The sequence below is a fragment of the Camelus dromedarius genome, chromosome 9 (assembly GCF_036321535.1).
Source record: "Camelus dromedarius isolate mCamDro1 chromosome 9, mCamDro1.pat, whole genome shotgun sequence".
Lineage (NCBI taxonomy): Eukaryota > Metazoa > Chordata > Mammalia > Artiodactyla > Camelidae > Camelus > Camelus dromedarius.
The window spans coordinates 30,488,207-30,511,791 of NC_087444.1; the positions used below are offsets into that span (position 1 = coordinate 30,488,207).

General features: G+C 38.4%; 1 protein-coding gene across 1 annotated transcript in view; it reads right to left on the reverse strand.

The window, feature by feature from the left end:
* Nucleotides 1-23,585, reverse strand: part of CNTNAP4 (contactin associated protein family member 4) — a 224,572-nt gene that overhangs the window by 147,338 nt on the left and 53,649 nt on the right. The window contains exon 3 of the mRNA XM_010997777.3: nt 6,182-6,375. Within this exon, the coding sequence (XP_010996079.3) occupies nt 6,182-6,375 (194 nt within the window). The remainder of the gene's footprint in view (nt 1-6,181; nt 6,376-23,585) is intronic.

Sequence of the window (23,585 nt, forward strand, 5' to 3'; positions counted from 1 at the left end):
TCTGGGTTTAATTCTCTTGCTTAGAAAAACATGCCCCTTCCAATATTACATTACACACTGTCCTTTTAATACTTTTTTTTCTGTGTCTGTATTGTTTTTAAATATTCAGTTCATCTGGAATCTATTTTGATATAAAAAAAGTTATTTGTTTTTCTATAAACTACACCTTACCAAGTTCCATATTGACTAATTTTCCTTCACATATTTTCAATGCTATATCCATCTTAGGCAAAACTCTAAATGAGTTTGGACTTAGTAATGGATATTCTAATTAGTTCTTCCACTATGTTTTAATGTGCCGGTACCAATGTGTTTTAATTAACAAAGATTTGTAAAATTTTCCTAACATGTAGATTCTCCTTACTACCGTTATTTTTGCCAACTTTTCTATTTTCTCATAGTCACTATGTATGAAATTCAGAATGATTTCCCTTTTGTGAGTTTTAGGTAGAATTAGTAGCTGTATAATATTGTTTTTTATTTCAAAACAAATACGTCCTTGCGGTTAAATACACTATCTGTTCATTTCTTTCATAGATCTTTTACAATTTCTTTTCAGTTTTTCTTAAAGATTTATTCATTTTTGGTTCTATTGTAAGTGGAGTATGTATTTCTTTTATATTGTCTACCTAGTTATTTTCATGTAGGAAGATAAATTACTGATTTTAAGAATTAATTTTATTGTTAGGTGCATTACTGAATTATCTTTTTAAAAATAATAATTCTCTTAGCTTTTTAAGGAATATATTATATCAATGCCAAATCTGATCTTCTTTTCTAGCTTTATATATATTCCTGTCCTCTTCTCTGATAGATTCATGCTTGATAAGTTTGGAAATTAAAATTAAAAATGTGAAATAGGAAAGACAGACTCATGCACTAGTGTTCTAGAAGACCTAGTTGCCTGGGTCTTAAAGGACAATAAAGAAGCATTTCAAAAGGACAGAACTGCTTCCAAGAGAGAAGCTCTCCAAATGTAGCCTCCTGGGCCTGGGGAATCAGAAAAGTCAGAAGCAGTCATCCAGGATGCTGCATCACAGCAATAATAAGAAAGAAGGGAGAAAAGAGGGTGATGTTTGGTCACTGAACTAGCACATGGTAAAATGTGAGAAACAAATTGTGAAGCGTTTTTAAAACATGCCAACCTCTGGTTGATGACTTGAGAATAACCTGAATGCGCTTGTGCACTCTGAAGAGGGCACCAAATCAAATCAGCTAACTCTAATTACTCTCTTCAAATTATCTGTGTTTAGCTTGCTTAGGGACAGGTCAATGGGAAGAATGTGAAGCAGCATTACCATTTAGCTTATATCCCATTGTATGTGTGCACCCACAGTTCATAGGCATTCACAAAATTTTTGTGTATTAGATATTGCTATAAATTTCCGATATACGTGTGCCTAAAGAAGATTGTGAGAAGGGACTGACAGAGCATGCTATAGGACGGACATGGATGCAACAAGGAGAAATAAACAATGTGGCTTGATAGAGAGGGCGCCTAGCAAATGAACTGGGCTGATCCTGATTGACGCCACATTAAAAACCCAAATGCAGCCACCTTTAACCATCCACTACTAGGGTAATCATTTTCAAAAGGGTGGAGAACTCACAGTCAGAAATATAAACAGGAGATTCCTTGAGGATACAGACAAATAATACAGACTTTCGATAAAAACATCCTTTTGGCATTCAAGAAGAGGCAATGTTGAAGGCAGAAGCAGCTTAAGGCACTCTGCAGGCATTTGCCCAAGTACTGAGCCAAGGATTGCAAGGCATTAAGCTTGATGATTTGACATGCTGACAGTGACACGGGACCAGGACTTTTACACTTTATATCACCACACGTGATTTTTGTAGGCTTAGGTCACTAGAATAAGGGCTCAATACAGGGAAAAGTCCAGGAAAGACGGGCCTCATGAAGCGGGGAGTCCACCAGGCTTACTGCACACCCCCTGCTTACACTTCTGCTCTTTCGGTTTTCTATTAAACGCCCCCAGTCACTTATTTATTTGACTAGAGATAAATACATGTTAAAATCTTTGCAGGTGGTGTTTCTGCCCTGTCTAGAACATAAGGTTGACAACTCAATCATTCACAGTGATAATAATGGCATGAATATTGTGTGACAGGTGATACTTATGTCTAATTGACTATTCATGTCATAGGGGCTCTGTGTCTTTCACCAGCCAAACCCAAAACCATGACATTTGACACTTCTAATTAAAAACAGTAATACTAACTTTAGAAAATATGCTAATATGAAATTATGGATTTTTGTTTGAAAAATCAGATACAATTGAAATCCACAGAAAAGTAAACTATTGTGCTTAACAGTCCCATTTACTTAAATATGATTCATTTCATAAAAGTTCATAAAATTAGTACCATCCAATTCTTTGCCCTATAGTCTGCAGTGTTAAAGGGAGAATTTGTATAATTTGGCTGTAAAGTTCCTGCACATGTTGATCTGCTTAAAATAATTTCTAAGATGTTAGTTTCATGAAATTTCAGCAATTGTTCTTAAATGGGTGAAAATTATACCTTACATTTCCTTTTCCAATCATTTACAATAAACTGGCTAAAAAGCCTTGATCATAGAGGTTGAGGGATTTTATTTTGTCTTCAGTTTGAGAGGAACAATTTCAGCAGCATGCATTTTCTAATTTTTTATAAAATATTTATATGCCATCTAGTAGAGTACTTTGTATAAATTGCATTTATGAGTATTAGGCTATAAATTTTATTCTAAGGAGTAATTTTTTAATATCATGTATCTGTTGAGTTTATAGTTCTATTAAATATATGCATGACTGCATAGATAATAAATAAAATATTTTGTCTTTTTTTAAAGATTATTTGCAAGAAGCAGCAGAGCATTTGATTAATTCTTTCAGGTATACAGAAGTCATTGTTCTCTCTAGTGCTTTGGGAGGGATAAATTAAGGGAGAATGAGGAGTTGTCACTGCAGCATTTCCATCCACATTGATGGGTTTTATTTTATTTGTTTCCAACCTTACAACAACTGCCTTTTCTTCCTCTTTCCATCACATACTCGTATAATGCCTTATGTGTTTCCTAACTTTCATAGATTTATTTGTATCATCTGGAGCAGACTGTGAAGCTCTTAAGGAAAATTGGCATGTTTTGTGTAATTTGGATACATCCCATAATATCCAGAAAAACTGGGCCCAAAAAAAAGACCAAAGAAAAGAAAAAGAAGTTAGGAAATACATGTTTTTTTACATGTAACAAAATGTTAAATTCCTTACTATGTACATCAATTAAAAACTGTTCTTTGGCTGAAAAAAAAAATCAAACCAAATTGATCTGTGTTATTCCAGGTGAAAATGTCAAGAGCCAGAGCACAATTCACCATGTTTCATTGTTTCCTGCTTTGTCAATTGTAGATTCACAGAGAGGGGCTTCCCTCAGAGTGGGACCTGAATAACTGAGTGATAAGAACAGAACTTCAAGCCTACCTGGGATGAACAGGGAGTATGGGTGTGTGTGTGTGTGTGTGTGTTTGTGTGTGTGTGTGTGTGTGTGAAGATCTGAGGCTGTTTTACCTGTATAATAACCTTACAATCGTTTTATGTGTGGTCAGGGCATCTGGGGCACAGTCTCAATTTTGATCTTGACGTTCAGAGTTATCCATCAACTTTCTTTACCATATCCAGAATTATAGTCCAGTCCTTCTCAAACTTGACCGTCCAATCTGACCACAGTTTCATTGGTTATGACATGGGAAACCGTATCTCTGGATATCTCCAGTGTCCGTGCTTTTGTTTACACTTTTCCAGCTTCATGGAATAGCTTCCTTAATCCTTCCATAATCTAAGTTTTAATACTTTTTAAAATACCCAGGTAAATTCTCCTCTTTGAACAATTCAGTCTATAGTGATCTCCATATTCTGTCAATTTCGAAAGCTCTGGGAGTCTACCACACACTAGCATGCTCCTCTGAATCATTCTTTGGTTTGCTCTGGTGCTTTATCTTTTCCACAACATTAACATGAGCTCTTTTATTACAGAATTTTGTACAAAGTTAGGCACAGATTAGGAAATCAGTGTATTCAAATCTATTCATTCGCTGATTGATTTTTTTTCACCAATTCACTAATCAAGTCATGTGCCACACTGGGTGTTGAAAGCTAGAAATGCAGAGATGAGAGAGATAATCCCTCTCCCAATAAAAAAGTTCAAAATGACAGGGGAGAGAGAAGTGTAGCATTCTAACTCTAAGTATATTAAACTGGTACAATATAAAAGTGCTTAGGGAGGAGTTGACGGGAGGGGGAAGGGGTCACTTTCAGTTGCTATGGTCATAAAAGTATCCTACAAGAATGTGCATTTCATGATGGTTCATTCACTCATTCCCCCATTCATTCATTCCATAAACATTTAGTATTAGCCTGCAACATGCCAGGTACTGTTAAGATTGGGGATGCTGGGATGAAAGGTTGGAAGAAAGGGCCTCTGTTTTCAGGGTACTCACACTCAAGGGGGAAAAACAGTGAATAAGCCAACAAATTATAACATAGCCTAAAATCTAGTATTACCTTAACAGGTAATTTGGATAGATGGCATCTGTCTTTACAATGATTGGCTTGGATTAATTGAGGATTTCACTCACATCGCTATTCCACCCTGCGCACCTCACCTTTAATAAGAAAGCAACAGAAGGCAAATAGTACTTTCTAGGTTTGGCTTTCCTCAGACTTGATTAATGAAAAATGATTAATTTTCATGGTTAATCTATCATTCAAAAAAATGTCAAAAACATACATTTTACTTAACACAGATAAATATTAGCATGAATTAGCCACTACTTATCTAGTTTAAAATCCAATGCTTAATTTAGAAAAAAGAGTAAAAGATAATCCAAACACCTAGTTAAAATAAATACCTCATTAAGCTTTCATTGCTCTTGGTTCATAATTACTATTTATATTATCCCTAGTTTGAATGGTTTTCATGGAATTAATTCAACCATAGTACCCATTTTTTCCGCTCTTATACAGAACTTCAACTTGCTTTGGACTTCAAGGCAGCTTTTCTTAAAAATGCTTATAGAAAACTTCTTCCAGCCTGACTGTTGTTCTCTCTAGAGAAAGAGCAGGACTACATCTTCTCAATTACACTTACATCAATAAGCATGTGCTGAATGGCCACCAAGTGCTTTAGAGATACAAAGGTGAATAAATCACAGTCCATTTCTTCAATGAGTTTATCATGTCTAACAGAGTTGTAGGAAGTTTCAAAAGAAAGGCCACTGACTGATCAAAGAAAATTGTCATTATGTGCCCAAATAGGCTTCCAAATTATCTGTATGCTAAGAATGATGCTTCATTAAGTTACTCATTTTCTTTGGTTCCAGCAGCTCAGCCAGAGGAAAATTTTTTTTAAAAAAGTTTTTTGATTGCACTATGTTGTCCCTGGCTCACATAAGATCCAAACTAATACTTTTCTACACTAACAAAGAAGTCCTGTCTTCATCACCAAGCAAACCTCCTTCAGCTTCCTTCTTCCATTGGGTGTTTATACACCATCAGTCAACTACAAATACCACCCACTGTGTTAAAAACTGCCTCCCTGTCAGTCTCTCTTATAACAGCTGTGCCCTTGTCCACAAAACACAGCATTTTACACACTTAACACACTTGAAAAGACTTTTCAAGTTTATATACAAATCATATATATATATGTATATGTGTACATATAACATATATAAATATTCCAAATATTATATATAAAAACCTCCACATACTAGAGAGAAAGAGATTAATTCAGAAATCTCAGTCATCAAAGGAAATAAAAGGAATAAATTCTTTGCACTAACCTTAAATAAAGACAATGCAAAACTACTACGTTACTGGGCAAAGCTTAACATTTTTTATACAGGTTTTGTTTACTTCCTAGACTTCCACACTATTTTGTGGACTAGTAAGATTTTTTTTTCTATTTCTGAGGACTCTGTGAAGTAAGTTTACAGTTAGAATTTTCATAAATTATACCATAATATATACTAGAAAATGAATATTAATACCTCTTCTCTTGAAAAATGTTTCTTAAGTAATTCTGAAGATTCTGTTTCTAGACTTAAAGAGACTCATAAACAGCATGCAGGGATGACTGTGCGTCTTTCTCTGAGAGACTGTGTATTCTAATAAAGAAACATACCCAGATGCTGTCCTCTTGCCGATACTGCTTCCAGTTTCTGCCACTGTCACTGAACATCAGGAGGTAGCTGGTCACCCAGTTGGAGCTCCCATATCCCCCTTGAGTGGCCACAGCGGTGATCTCCATTCTCTCTCCGAGGTCAATCTGCAACCACTGGTATTTGTTTGACACAAGTGGAGACCAGCCACCAGCTCCTTTTGTGAAAACAGAAACAGGAGAAATTGGCAAAGAAGAATTCATTAAAAATCTATTAGTGAACTAGAAATGCCAATTAAGACTGTATTGCTCTATGGAAATTTAGAAAGTCAAATTTCCAAAATTTGAAACTTCCCTTAATTGTAGAAGAATACAGAAAAACAAGAATGTAATGTAAACGGATGGAGCCTGTGTTTAATTATGCTCATTTCTAGTTGTTACAACCTTCTGACACTGGGAAGCTTAATTCAATGAGGTTAAACTCATTCAGTGTTTTAAGTGCTTAATCCAATAGGCAGACATCCATGTCAACACTTGGAGCTAGCATATTTACTGCCCACATGCATGACTACGTAATGATTTGGCCTTCTGTCCCTTGGCCCGGGGCTTGATTTACCTTCACACTACAGCAGGACTAGAAAACTCCCTTTCTGATCATGTTTAGGCTCCTGGGAAAGAAGTACAGCATTAAGCTCAGGAATACAAAGATGATCAAGGAACAGTTCCTGCTTTCACTGTGTCTGCAGTCTTAGGGGAGGAACAGACATTGAAAGCACGTTTGAAACACAACATGAAAAATGTTAATGGTGAGGCAGGTGCAGGCAACAGTAACACAGTAAATGCTGGAGAGGTCTATCCAGGGGTAACTGGCTTGCAACAGTGTGTGCAATTTAAACGATTAAATTTTCAGGAATTTTGCAAGCTGATGGGTAAACATAGCCATCTTTGCAACTGGCCCTGGTGGGAGTATTTAAACCAAGAAAATTGGCAAACTCTACAAATCAGTACCCACTCCCACCTCAGCCAGTTTTCAGTACATCCACTGGTTGTATCCTACCTACCTGGGAAAGGGAGTGGTGGGTGAGAGTATAGGGGATGGGAAAGCCATGGAAAACATCATAGAGCAAGTTGTGTTTCAGCACACAGAGGTTAGAAAAAAAAAAAAAAAAACAGGAGTTTGTTGTATAGTCAAGGTGGTATGGATAGAGCAGAATTTATTGTTTGGTTTTATCCAATGCACACTAGGAGATTACAGATTTGACTACCTAATGTATGTCCTAGTAAGATGTTTCATTCTTCCAATTTACTATAATAATGCTTTATTTGGGAATTTATTTATTTTAAGTAATACTAACATTGCTTATTTTGTAAATAATAAGTAATCACTGTAAAAGTCATGAAATACAATTTAACTCATTCTTGAATCCATGACTATCTAGTATTCAATAACCATTAAAATATAGTATCTGTTATATAACATACCAAATAAGAATCTTAGTACATGTTTTCTTTCCCCTGTTCTTCTGTCATCTACCTTAAGGCTCTAATAAGTGCTGACATTTTAGATAGAGATGACCATTAATTTATATACAGTTTTTATTCAAGCATTATTCTTGGCATCCATGCCCTGTTTTATAAACCCTGAATCAGGCCCTAGCACAAAGAGATACCCAGTAAGTGTTTGCTACCCTGGCGTGGCACAGATCTACATGGTGTGGCAGGTGTACTACTATGGTATGCCATTGTCAGACCTAAAGGGACATGTGTGCGTTAACAACTGTTTTATAAGATTTAAAAATCCTCTGGGTGGCAGGCACAACACAGTGACACTCTGAGACGAAAGGCAGAACTCTGTGCCACTTACAGCTCCACGGAAGAGAAGACTGGCAGGCAGGGCCCCTCCAGGGGTGCACCCACAGAAAGGGCAACAAGCGGAAGCCGCAGGGGGCAGCTGATGCAAGACAGGGAGGGAGGGCTTGGCGAGGCTTTGTGAGCTCCCTGTGGACCGGCCAACCTGAAGGGGCTCATCCAGGTGTCGGGGACCCAGCTCCAGAACAATTAAGGATGACACACGGCGGTCACAGAGCATGTGAGCCCAGTCAGGGACGTGGCTGGGTCTGGAGGTAAGCAGCTGCTCAGGAAGGGGAACTGACTGTTTTCTAGTCAGGGCCTCAAACTGAGTCAAGAAAGTATTTTGAAAAAAGAATTCTATGACAACAATGTTCTCTCTCGACAGTACCACACTACCTCCTGCTTGTATCAGGGGACGGTTCCCAAGATTACCTCATACATTGTCTTTAGACTACACACTTTTTTTACCCAAAAAACCTTCCCCCCTGGAGTTAACAAATGACCGTGTCTCTGAAGTAAGGGGGCAGCGGGTGCAAGCTTCCCCCAACCCCCGCGTCCTTTCTGATCTTACTGTCCTGCCTCAGGGCCTATCGAAAGCTTGGAAGCTGACGGTCTCCTGGGGCCTGACGTTAACCACGCATCCTTGGCCCAACTGCAACATAGCCGCAACTGCCTCTCTGTATTTTTATCATTTTTTTACACAGAAAAGTTGAAAAAGGATGAATGAAGTGCCCCGAGCCAGCCATCATCTTTACCTGAAATTTCTACATTTGGAATTTTAGCTCCATCAACTTATACCTCGGAAAAGTGCTGGTTATTTTGCTTCTTGCTCTTTCTGGTTAATTTTAATGGTCTAAAGGCAGTAATGAAGATCCATTTTTAATACAGAATTTTATAATATTTTTCTGGCATTTTGACACTTCTTTACAGACCAGTATTTAAAACATGGACACAAGAGAGAAGCACGGTGAAAAAAAAAAAAAAGAAGAAGAAGAATCGGTGTGATTCCAGTGAGTTAAAATTGGATCATCAATTCTCATCAGGAGCAAGAGGAGCCTCTCACTGACCGCCCCTCTTCCCAGCATCGCTCACCGTCACAGCTGCACTAACCGACTTGAAACATTCGCAGTTAATTGACCTTGAACATTTCAATTTCTCACCTGTGGCGAAAAGGTACTACTGATATGCTAATCAAGTGATATCATTAACGAGGTGCACCAATAAAGTAATGGAAATTCAGCCGCTCCTAGGCATTACCAAGTAATTTCAGCAGGATAATTCGGCCACAGGGAATCCAGAGATTCCTACCGGGTTTTCAACTGTGTGGCTCTGCAGACACATACGGTCTAAGTGTGTGATGGGGTGTTATGCTTGTTCTAATTTTAAAACAAACGTTGAACAGTAATATGGAAAATGCAAATACACAGAGACAGATATAGATATACAGACATGGATACAGAACTTGGCACACTTTGGTAGTGCCAGCCTATGATGACATGTAGGGACAACAGTGACATTAACTGAAAATACAACTGCAGCTGAGGTTCAGCTACACCAGCTGAATGGCCACTGCCAAACCGTCTAGTCTTCTGGAGACACATTACTGTCATTTTTACTTTTTCAATGGAGAAAATGATGGCTAACTCCAGCAAATTGTTAACCCTGAATTAATACAAAATAAAGTGAATATTTATTAATTAAACCTTTCAGTTGCTGATTGGGTGTTATTTGTCCTTAGTGATACTTTCAATATGCCAACATTTCCAACATCACAGTAGACCAATGTGACACCAGTGACCATCTTCCCATAACCCCACTGTTCCATGGTTGCTGACACAACCCACAAAACAAAGAGACTTGTCCCTCCACTCATGTTCTTCCCCATATCACAGGCTTCCTTCCCCTATTCCATCCTCTTTCTTTTCCTGCCTTGGCCTTGTTACTGAGACTTGGCTTAATAAAATGTCATAAATTTATTCAAACAGAACCATTTCTTGCATCTTCGTATCACAGCATGAAAACTCACACTTAAAAATAAAACCCCTCTCCCCACTGATGAGACTTTTAAAAATTAAGTGTTGCAGTAGCGCTATGAGATGTAAATTTAAAAAGCACAGTTAGTGCCTATTGATTTCTCTCACACACAGCAGGCATGTGAGGATATGGTGGTTGTTACTTTTTGAATTATAAAACAATTATTACTGCTATTGACTCCAAAGAGTTCCGATCACAGTAAAGCTAAGCTTTGAAAAAATTTAGTTATTGAATGACCACAATCAAAGGATCTCTTGTATCTGTTGCCTACCACTTTTAAAAATCAGGTTCCAAAGGAACTGGCTTCTATAACACATGTTGCTATGAACTGCCAGGAAAGAAGAGCGAACTAAAAATTATCCATTGCCTATTATATGCTAAGTATGCTACCAGAAATTTTATGTACCATATTAAACTTAATTATTAAAAGTACCTAGTGAGATGAAACATGTTTTAACCTCTCTTCTTTTCAAATAAAAATTTACAAAAAGAGATTTACAGAGGCTAAGTAAAATTTCCCAATATTATACAAAGTATTTTGGTATAGATGAGAAATTACCTTTTAAATGATTTTAATCTGTTAGGATCTCATTTTTTAAAATTGCCTCCTTTTTCATTCTTTACCCTTGAAATAATTATACAACTATTATTGCCCCAGAGTGGTATATTTTATTCCAAGAATAACTTCAAATAATACATTCAGTGTTATTTAAATAGAAATAGCTAGCTGGCTGAATTATATGTAAAACTCTTACATCCCATCTACCAGGCAGCACCAATATTTAGTTCTGCACATGGAGGGCACATCTTACAATTTCACGGAAGTAAAAGAAAAACTGAAGAAAAAATACTCTTGGTTGGAGACTTAAAATATAGAAAAGAATCACTTCTATTCCCTACTAATATTAAAGATGGCATGACTGCCACTCCTGGTGGTCCTCAGTGAAGGTGAGGTGTCAGAGTCTGTCAACATTGCAAAGGTTGGAACCACAGAAAGGGGAGTCATATTTCTTTCTCAAGATTTAAAGTGTAAATGGACACAGATGTTCAAGGACACAAAACATAAATGAACATAGTTGAATGACAGTCTTTGCCACCATTAGAGCATCTACATTTCTAGAAAATAATTGGCTTAATTAAAATTGTCATAGGCATAGAAAACAAACATGGTTACCAGGGGGAGAGGAGAGGAGGGATAAACTGGGAGTTTGGGATTTGCAGATACACATTACTATATATAAAACAGATAAACAACAAGGTCCTACTGGGAACTATACTCAATATCTTGTAATACTCTGTAATGAAATAGAATATGAAAAGGGATATATATATCTGAATCACTACGCTGCACCTCAGAAACTAACGTGACACTGTAAATCAGCTATACTTCAATAATAAAGTAAAAAATAAAATAAACATTTATCAAAAAATAAATAAAATAAAATTGTCACACGTGTTTTTTTTCACAAGTGATTTCATCTAGAAATCACTTACACTTCACTGAAAGTGTTAGTTTGCCCGGCTCATCTTGATCTTGACATTAAATTACAATAATGTAAAGAAACAAAGAATATCGTGCCAGTACTTGTCTGGCTCCCTAAAATGGTTTGCAGTGTCCCGGGACCACCATTTAGAATCTTATCAAGCACTGTATTTTTACTGGTGCAGCTCTTTTCGCCGGGAGGAAATATGACACAATTCATGCCGCGTGCCTGGCTCATCTTTGCACACGGACACTCCTGAATCTTGGCAGTGCCGCACCTGGTCACAGCAACTGGTACAGGGATGGCCAGGTCAGCTGAGCCAGGCCAGTGGGGCAATTCCAGGATTGTGCTGGGACTATGGGAGGAAGACTGTCTTTCCTGCTGTGAATGCTGAAAGGATGGGAATCAGGCATCGAGCTGTGTAGGAGCGATCATTGTGGGAAACCTGAGGGAAGTAGCGTCGAGCCAAGTGGACTTGAGAGATGAGGTGAGACCCAGTTCCAACGGCTGGGTCGGCACCAGGTCCACTGGGCCTGCAGTGCATGCCCTGCGCTTCCCAGGCACGTGAGCTACTAGCCAGCCTGTTCCACTAGTGCTGCACCTGCTCAGACCGCTGCGACAGCAATCCTCCTCTCTTTCATTATTTTTTCTCTCCTCAGTGGATCATTCCCATTAATGTACATGTGAGTTGTTGTTTTTTTCCCACTTTAAAAGGAAAAAAAAAAACTTCTTGCTTCACTCAATTTTTTTCTGCTTTTTATTTGACATAAGATATTAATTCAAATAAGATATCCATATTCACTCTTTCCAATATTTCTCATCTCATTCTCTCTTAGGCCAATTCCAATGAGACTTTCAGTCCATGCCACTCAATTCAAACTGCTCTTGTCAAGGTTACCAAAGAATTTCCTGTCACTGAATGGAATGGTCCGATTTCAGTCTTCCCACCACTTGGCCTATCAGTGACATTTGATACTTTCCACTACTCCCAATACCTTGATATTCTCTGTTCACTTCACTTCCACAAAAGCTCATTCCCTTAATTTTCTTCTTAGTTTACTAGTTGCTCCTTCTCAGTCTGCATTGCTGGTTCTTCCTTTCGTCTCCTCCCTCTTAAGGCTGAGATGCTCCAAGGCTCAGTCCTGTGCCCTGCTCCTTCACAACCTGCACTCATCCCCTGGTGGCCTCTTTTGGCCTCACGGACTTAAGTATCACCTGACGATAGCTCCCTAATTTACCTCCCCACCTCCCACCTCTTCCCTAAACTTCAGACTTGTATATTTACTCCCTACTTGATATATTTCCTGAACCAAGCCCCTCTTTTTCCCCCCAAATCCTACTCTATTCGCATACTTCTCCTGCCCAGTCTATGATGATTCCACTCTTGCAGTTAGTTACCCAGGACAAAAAAGAAAAAAAAAATGGAGTTGTGCTTGACCCTTCTCTTTCTCTCTCACCATTCTACCAAACCAACAGAAAACACCGTCAGGGCCACTCACCTCTCCAGAGTTGGAGGGTCCCTCCATCTTCACTGGTACTCCTTTCCTAAAAGCCACACCATTCCAGCCCTGGTTCCTGCCAAAGCAACCTAACAGGTCTCCCTGCTTCTTCCTTTGCTCACTGAGACTCTATGCCCTACACAGCAGGCTTAAAATAGTATTCTAGGCTCAAAAAGCTGCAGTAACTCTCACTTTCACATACAATGAAAGATAGAGTCATTACTATACAGCCTTCAGATTCCTATATGACCTGCCTCTGGGCACGGCTCCCAGCCCAGATCTGACCTCCTGTCCTCCTCTTCCCAGCTCACTCCCCTCCATCAACAATGGCCTCCTTGAGGTTCTCTGAGCAAACAGCATCCTCCTATCGCCCAGTCCATGCTTTGTTAGGATATCCTCTCTGCCTGGAGTGCTCTTCTCTGAGATAGAAGGGTTAACATCTTTGCTGCCAGCAAGTCTTTGCTCAGTTGTGATCGCCCTTATACAAGTTTGCGTCTCCTGGGCTCCCTTATTCAAATTCCTTCTGCCCAGCAATCCTGCTCCCAATCATCTTAATCTTAACCACTTCTTCATTTTTGTCAGATATTGACATCTTTATACATACATTTCTTATTTATTCTATTTGTTTATCCTTTACCTTGCCCTATTAGAATATAAGCTCAGTGAGGCCTAGAGTCTTTGCCTGTTTTGCTAATTGATAGATCCTAGATCCTAAGCATCTAGCACACTGACTGACACACTGTAGACACTTAATAAATACTTACTGCATAAGGGAATAAAAAACTCCACAGTCATATGGGTATAAACCTGTAAATTCATACACCAAACTAGTGGCAGAGCTGGAGCCAAACTAAGCAAAAGCACAGGACACTTCTCTTGGTAGAATGGTGTTTTCAATGAAGTCCTCAAAGAGAAAGCTTATGCACTTGGTGCACACATACACATCATGCACATGTACACAAAATGTCTATCACCTGTCTCAAAATTACACAGTTTAATCACGTGTAAACTACATTTCCTAAATATACTTATTGCTTGGTTTTTGGATCTTGTGATACAACGAAAAAGAGGAGCTTTTCAGTTCATCTCCCCAGCAAGGTTCTAAATTAATAATACCTCACTAAATTCTTGTAGGTTTAAGTTCTTTGCTGTTGATCAATTTCTCCTCCCAGAAAATTGGCAGCCTGACTTTCAGTCCTACTTCTTGTATTGCCAGATCAAACATTTCTGAAGTCTTCAACAATTCAGTGGATTGATCAGTAAATATTTACATCCTTTCTCTGCTCAGGCACTGTGATTTGTATATTTGATGTGCAAATTTTGGGACAGTCAAATTTCCTCTAGAATACTAAAATAAAATTACAAAAACAACAAATTCTGTGCTTTAATTTTTTTTGCCACAGCCAGTTTTATTTCATTCAAATTAGTAGTTTCGGAAAAATGACTTTGAGCACATGATGTCTACAAACTCAGATGAGAATCAGGACTGGCCCATGTTTGGCTTTCTAACACCATTACACTACTTTTCTAAAAGTCTTGATTTAGATCCACCACAGTGAGGCAGGTCATTTCAGTAAATGACCTCATGCATCACAAAGAGCATACTGACAATATCCCAGAGATTGAAAAACCATTTTTTGCTTCCCTACCTTTTTTTTATATCTTCCCCAGCCTGAGGGAGATGATAAGCTGTCATGAGTCAAATGTCCTCATATCACTCGTGGGTCAAGAAACCGAAGCTGCTCTTTTGTACCCAACAGACATTATTTCCAAGTAATGATTGGAAAAGCCAGCAATACTAGGGCACAGTACAGCAGAAAGATAAAAAGTGCAAAATCAATTCCAGGCATTTGACTGATTGAATCATTCAATGTTTTCCCAGTGTGTAAAAATGCTAAAACATATTAATACAGCATCATGATTCCACTTAATGAGATATGTTTACCTCTAGGCTTAGTTATTTGTTGAATTAAGTCTTGAATACACACTCTTTATTTAATTCCATGATTTAGTCCTTTTTAAGTATTATTCTGTGGAAACTTTATTTCACAGGCAATGGGAAAAATGATTAGTGATGCCTATGACCAAGATAGCCTTAACTTTCCCCTCAGCTTGACTAAACTTTAGACAGGTTTTTTCCTGACCATAGGCACCCCCTGACCTCTTTTCTCAGAGCATTTAATTTAGGGAAGTTGCAGTTATAAATTGTTTCTCTGCCCCTTGAGATGTAAATCTTCATCAAGCCTCTTCACAGTTTTACAATTCAAGAATGTTTTTCTCAAGGACCTGAGTCATTCCTCTGAAATGTAGTCATCAAGAAAGATAGCGCCCCTGTCTCCCAGACTCCATGGGAGGGCAGGAGCCTAACTTCCACAAGCACCAATTAGCAAACACAAATGGCCTAATCACGCTGACCAACTTTCCCCTGATGCTCTCCAGTACTTTTCCACTAGCTCAGTTTAGTGTTTAAAAATTTTCCCACCTTTGGTTCAACAGAGTTGTGTTCAGTTTTCCTTCCCTATTGCAAAAGTCTTGACCCTCCACTGTTACAGTCTTGAATAAAGTCTTTCTTGTCTGTTTAACTCAATCCAGTGTAATTTTTCTTTGACAGGAGATAATGTTTTTTTTTTTATTAGAACAATGCGTTTTTCATTTTTCCACCTAATGAGTCATGATCCCCAGAAACCATTACACAATCACAGTCTAAGGAGATAAAGAACAATGCTTAGAAGTGAATGAGGGTCTGAACAGGGCTAACCAGAGGGATTCTTCATGCTAGGGACAGTACCCAGAGACTACCACACACCTGCTCTCCCCATCAACCAAAAGAATGTCACAGCCAGCTTGAGGGAATCCCAACAGCAACAAGAAGTGCCATGGGGCCCAGCCAGAGAAGATGATGGCCTTTGCCAAGAGAATAGTCAAAGGGACAAACTGGCCACTACATGTGGCAGTGTATGTCAATATTCAGGGTTAAGATCAACCAAATCACGCTCAGCAGGTATCACTGACCTGGGACATGAGGATCCAAACAGTGATCCTGTGTGGACATCAACACAATAACCAACATATGCCAGGGAAGCCCAACCACACCATGGCGTCTTCTGAGTTCCTCTATGCCAATGGCCATTTTGTAAAGGAACAGAGAAAATATTAGGAAATCAGAAGGTCTGAGCATTTACCTGGAAGAGACTGACACAACCAAAGAAGGCCAATTTACCCAGCAGAGGATAGGAGGTTTGAGGTGATCTGATAAGTGGGCACTCATGGAAACAGTCTCTGGACTGAAGAGTAAACACGATCTCTGTCATCTTAAAACAATACTCCATATGATGAACTTTTTAAAATACTGAAAAATATGCAGTGTTTCCATGTTACTTCTCAACTACTAACATAACTTGCAGACTCAGAGGTTTGAAACTGGCTTGAGAAAATCAGATCAACCAGTATTTCAGATATAAATGATTAGAAGATACTATCTTTAAGAATATTTTGTGTGCATGCTTAACATCCCCCAAACTGCTGCTTATGCATTTTAAATAAGTCATAATTTTCTAAAACTGTATGTGGATTGTCAAGAACAATGTCACTTGCATGCGTACACGGCTGGTCAACCAGAATTGATTATATCTATCTGATTCAAAAAATATTTTGCCATATGCATAGCACTGACACAGTCAGGTCTGCATTCTAGAGCAGAATCACTCAGCATCCATTAGGCATCACAAAGATTTTTGGTACAAAGCAGACAGAAATAAACACATCAATACACACACACAGACACACATACACAAAATCTACTGGCTTTAATAGTTATAATGTTCTACAATAGCATAGTGGAGTAGGATACAAATAGAATTCAGTGTCTGAAGCCAGCAGGTACAATATTCCTTACTGTGCACATTCAATTCTAGAAATGCTTTTGATTGCAGACTCTTTCACTATACAAATGAATCGCTTCCTCTAACATCTGAGCACCCAAGCCAGCTCCATCTGGCTCCTGGCCTATGTACAAATATAGGAGCACACAAGGGTTACAATTTTATTTTTAAAATATAGGGGAAAATATGCTCTTATGAGATTTTTGTCAAAATTGTGATACATGACCATTAATTTTGCCAGTGATTGTCATACATCTAGATTTTTAACCTACCCTAAATTATTACATGTGTTTAAAAGTTTCTTTACCTCATTATAGAAAACAAATCAAGTTTCAGCATATTTGATTTTGGGATAGTTTATTGTGCCAAAATACAGAAGAGTCCAAATAGATGTAAATGTAACAAACCACTGCTGGATGATTTTTTTCCAGTTAAGCTCTTTTATTTATTAATCTGATTTTAGCCTATGGTTATAAACTTGTCACTTTGTCATTGTATCACCTATACTGAGCAATAAAGACTTTCTAAAATTATACATCACCAATTATTCTATATTAGAAAGAATAGGCACATAGTGCCCTGGCTTCACCAAGATAAAAATCATCTTATTTTTAAGGAGAAAGATCGAGTCCTTCAGGATGTGAAAAGTGGGGAAGCCCAAGCAGAAGAGAGAAAAAACATCATTTTGCTCTGTTTATCTCCATTTATTTCTATTTGTAATGTAAAATGGAAAGTTCTAAACTGTTCTTTTTGATAAAAAGAAAGTCTCACAAAGCCACCTCATTTCCACTCAAACCAATGAGGCCTTTCACATGACTGTCAGGCCACCTGTCATGGTGCACGGTTCCCAGTGTATATTGATCCACTGAGTCAAAATAAAGTAGGGCTTCCAGCTGGGAATGAGGGTTAACGCAAACATTTTCTGGATCGGAAAAGATGGACCCCCAAAAGTAGGTCATGTTGGTGCCCAGCCAATTTCAAATCGCTCCTGGCAGTGCTGTGACTCTCACTCACACCACTGCGTCTTCCCGCACACTGTCGCCACACGGGAGAGCGTGGCAACTGAAAAACAGCATCTTAGCAGAAGCAGCTCAGTGCATGTTCATGAGGACAGCTATAATGACTCTGAAGAACACTTTGATAAGCAAAATGGAAAGTCAATTATCAACGTGGATTATTATGTTGCAATTGTTGTTTTTACTATCTTCTTTTTCTGAAAAAAAAAATAAAGGTCAATTTATTGATACTGTTTGGAATGTACCTTTGGAGTTCAGAATTATGCATTTTAATTTTTTAAATTACCACCAAAATTTTAATTTTTAAGAAAAATAAATACATAGATACATAGATTGATAGGGTAGAAAGAAACTTTCGGAGGTGATGAGTAAGTTTATGGCTTTGATTATGGTGACGGTGTCGTGGATATATACTTATCTCCAAACTCATCAAGTTGCATATAAATACGTACAGTCCTCTGCATATCAATCGTACCTCAACAAAGTGGTTTTAAAAATTAGCAATTCATAAGTTTAGGAAATATGAATGTAGTATTTTCAGAGTCAGCTGAGCTTGCCAAACATAAATGTCAAGAACTTCATATTTTTATTTAAGGCACCAATTTTTCCTTCATCAGATGTGTAACTGAGTAGAAGAAAACTGTGGCGTCCTAATTGCCTTTTGTAAAAAAAATTTTTTTGCAAAACTCTATAGAAGCCTGGATACAAACTTCCTAGGATTTTAGGCTCCTTCACATAAAAACAGGAGGGACAGTATGATTGTATGGATGTTATATATAAGGGGATCCCCCAGATGATCTACATTTAGAGTTTCAACAACGGATTCATGATTTACATAATTCTTGGTAAGTGATGCTTTCATAAAAAAGAACAACAGCTTTTTGCTTTTGCTCTGACATCCTGTATCTTTAAAATATCTATCTAGGTCAATAAATAAGCTGCAAATAAAACCATCAGGAAAGGTTTCATGACCAAAATTTCATCACTTAGAGCAAGTCCCCCCTTTAGCTCCAGGTGACACAGTGACTTCTTGAGTTTCTTCTCACCCCTCCGCCCAGCCCTTTTCAGCATCCTTCATAGAGCTCCCTTTCTCTACTTTTGTTGAGAAGCTACCACAACTCTCCTCTCCTCTTTCACATTACATTCTCAGTGGACTACATTTCTCATGCCTCTGGCTGCAATAATTAATTTTTTTGTTTTCGGATGATGAGCCTGAATCTTTATTTTTAGCTCTGACTTCCCTTTGAAATCTGTATCTCAGATCCTAAATGCTCCCTATACGTCTATTCATGGATGCCCTATAGATATCTCAAACTCCACATTCCAAAAATGGATGCCTTCCCTCCTGTCAAAACCAGATGGCCACGTCATTCCAATCTCCAAGTCACTCAGACTAAAATATAAAAATCATTTCTAATTATTCCCCTTCAATAACAGAAATTTCTCTATGTGTAGAAATTGCCAAATTTGGTCAATATTACCTCCACAGTGATTTTTTGTGCCCCTTTCTTGCTTTTTTGCGATTCCTACCTTAGTTTGAGCCCTTATTATGTCAACTATTCAGTTAAAAACTTATTTTCTGTATTTATTTTCAGTTACTGGGGGTATGACTTTGAAGTGAGGGAATGAAAGAATGACAAAGACATGAAAGCATTTGAGAGATCTTAGGTAGGCAGAACTGGCAGAACTGAGGACCTGTGGATAACTCCTTAGACATGAGACGCTGGGAGGGCAGGAGAAGGGAGAGGACAAAGCCAAGGCTGGCAGCTTGGGAAACTTCTGGGTGGCGGGGCGGAGAGTGAAGAGCCATCAGTGGAAGGGAATCTGAAAGAGTAAAACTGAAGGAACGGGAATCACAAGGAAGCAAGAAGAAGTCAGAATGTTGTGAGTGAGTCACTTCAGCACAGGGGCAGGTCTTCAGAGGGTGAGGAACATGAAATAGGCAAGGCCCGGGGGATTTGCATATGGTTATAGGATTCAGAGAGGGAATCAGGAAATTGTGTTCTGGGCCTGATGGCCTACCCTTCCTAAAAATCTTCAGTATGTGTCTTTTAGATAACCAGTCTTTTTTTTTTTTTTTTTTTTTTTTGCCATTGTTCCCAGAGTTGTTTTGGTAAAAGCAGGTTGAGTAATCTTTCTCCTGGTTGCAAAAAGCATCCTTTTTAGCACAGCATCTAATGCAACTTCAGTCTGGTATTGGAGCCTCAGAAAAGAGTCCATTTTTGTCTGAAATCTGTTCTCATTCTCCACAATTTTATTTGAGTTATACTTATTCCTGTGCCTCTCCGCCAGGACTGTTTCCTCCATCTCTCAGTTGCAGCTCAAATGCCGCCTCTCCCATAATCTAGCTATAAGAACTTTGTAATATGAGATAAGATAGTTTACTTATGTTTGTTAAATTAATAACTAAGACTCAAGTTCCATATTAGAATACTGCTGTCGTATTTGAAACCTACTTGTAAAAAGGTTTGTGTGCTGCTCAGACGTGACAGTGAGGCCTGCCATCAGCTGAACTGCTATGGTTCTAATACAGCCAAACTCCGAGCAACTGAAATACAGCAGATTCTGAGATGACTTCAGAAGGTCAAAGGGTCTGTAAGAGTTTTGCTTTCTAGTAACAAAGTAAAATGACAGACTTTTTAATGAGCAAGGTCGACATACCAAAGGATCTTACAGGATCTCTCTTTATGTCATCGCTTTCCTAAGATATAGCTCTGATTGATTTCCATCCATCTTTTTTTTTTGGAGTTATCTGCAATTATGCCAATGAATAAATGAATATTGGCTATATTAATGTAATAAAGTGTCAACATAATTAAATATCTTAAAATTTAAATTACTGTAGTTTGTGTGTAGATTACAAAGTGGTTAGATTTCATATTTTTGAACAATCTAATAAACAGACAGCCCCTCATACCTTTCAACATAGGAAGAAGACAGAAATGGGATGTTAAAAGTTGAATGAAGGAGAGGCTATGAAATTTAGGATATTTCCAATTCTTAAGAAAAATTATTAAGCACAAGAAACTGGAAGGTTATAAAATACCACCTTCTTTAAAATCCATAAATGTCATTCCTCATAATAAAGTATATAGAATTTATCTCCCTAATCACAAAGACTAGTCATGGTTTTCAGTACTACATTACACACAAACTCTTCACACAGAGAAAACTCCTCTACACAAGGAACTATCAATATCCTTCTAATCACCATCATTAATACCCAAAATTTACATCCTAAATCCTGATCAACATATCCATCGGCACTGCATAATGAAAAGGTGTAGCTGGAAAAGACAAAGACTCTAGTTTGAAAACATACATACCCCCAATGTTCACAGCAGCACTATTTACAATAGCCAAGGCATGGAAGCAACCTAAATGTCCATCGACAGACGACTGGATAAAGAAAATGTGACATACACACACACACACACACACACACACACACACACACACACACACACAATGGAATATTACTTGGCCATAAAAAGAATGAAATACTGCCATTTGCAGCAACACGGATGGACCTAGAGATGATCATATTAAGTGAAGTAAGTCAGACAAAGACAAATATTACATATCACTTATATGTGGAATCTAAAAAATAATACAAATGAACTTATTGACAAAACAGATATAGACTCACACACATAGAAAACAAACTTATGGTTACCAAAGGGGAAAAGGAAGGTTTGGGAAGGGATAAATTAGGCATTTGGGATTAACATATACACACTACTACATATAAAACAGATAAACAACAAGGCCCTACTGTATAGCACAGGGAACTATATTCAGTATCTTCAATATCTTCTAATAAACTATAATGGAAGAAATTTGAAAGAAATATATAACTGCATCACTTTGCTGCACACTTCAAACTAACAGTATTGTAAATCAACTATACGTCACTTTATAAAGAACAAAAGAAATGCTAGGAATGACTCCAGACCTGCTAGTTAGAATAGAAATCACCTATGTGTTCTCTGATGTACTAAGTCCTTCACTGTCCTAACTTACCTGATTCTCACAATCAGCCTAAGTGATAGAAACTATTATTTTTCCCATTTTACACATGAGGAGACTGATGCAAGGGGAGGTAAAGTCACTTGTGAAAGGTCACAGAAGCTGTAGTAAATCGGGCAAAACCCTGAACAGGGTCCACCTTCAGAGCCTGTTCTTCGTCACATACGATGTGGCTTCCACCTTCACAGACTTCATCCTTTATGAAAGAATAAGATGGCACGTCGGCGGGAAAGACATGTGTTATGAGGAACAGAAACGGAACACAAACTAATGAAGTTTGGGATGGGAAGAGTGCTGGCTGAGTGATCAGGGGAACAGACATCTTTCATGCAGGCTCTAAGGTGGGATCTTGAAAGGTCAAAAGGAAGGGGGTGAGCAGAGGGATGATGTGAGGGCAGACAAGTGCAAGGCCCATTTCTCAGGACGGCAGTAACCAGGCTGAAGGGAGTGAGTGGGCCTGGAGAGGGCAGTGGGCATTACGACAAGAAAGGAGAGCTGAACCAGGTTGCAGAAAGATCTCCATTCAAAGCTAAGAAAACAGCCATCAAATTTTCAGCATCTGAGGACCATCTAGTATGTGTTTTGTGTTTGGCACACATGTGGATCACCAATTTTAGAAAACTTAATAAAGAGCACCAGCCCTGTTTTCAAATGTACAGAATAAACACTATTTTAAGATCACTAATAATATGCATGATTCTTCACACTGTTTTACAAGAAGATGGTATTTGTAATCTTTTACCAAGCTATATAGTTTGGTGTGTATGGGCAGCTTCCATAGCTAATTGGTTTAACTTCTCACTCTTGATATTTATTAAAGAAAAAAAACCTTAACTCAATTTAAATGTCACTGAGAAGAACACATATGCACTATGAATACCCAAAACAACATTTATGGAGTTATGTTTTTGAGCAACAAACAATCAAGCACTGGGAACATGTCAGACTCTTTTGGTTCATGTCTTTTGCATCACAGTTCAGTTTTTAAAAGAAATTCTAACATCTTTCTCCCAACATTGTGAGATCTTGGCTCATGAGAGGTAAGTCCAGGTATGCTGGTAAGGGTTTAATAACTTGTCCTCTAGGGGGAAGTCCTGCTTTACAGCACCTGTCAATTCCTGCGGTGTAAACGCTCCCTCTGTGGCTGATTGCAAGCTCCCAACTTGACAATGCTGAGTTGGGGAGAGCCCCTTTCACAAGCCAGCAGCTTACAGACTGTGTCTCAGATAAGCTACTTGGGCAAAGCAGCTGGAATCACACTGCAGTTATGAATTTCTCGGTTATGGCCTCAGGTATGAAAAACGCATTTTTTTCTAACTCAATCTAATTTTCTCTCTTGAGCTCCTATTCTGTCCAATGTAAAAAATCAATCTAATCATTTCAGAGAACTCAGTCCAATTCGTGGGTTTCTCAGTCAATTCAGGATTTTATTTCTGTCACCTTCAGCTTCAAAATCTTCACAGGGATCTGCCTCCCTTCCTGCTGACCCAGCAGGCAGTGGAGATGGGGACCACCTCCCCGTCTTTAGCGCGACCAGTCAGGCAGCTTCCGCTCTGCTCTGTGGGGATCTGTGGCAGGTGAGTCGGGACGTGCCTCATCACCACACGCTGATGCTCTTCCTCCCGCCCCACGTG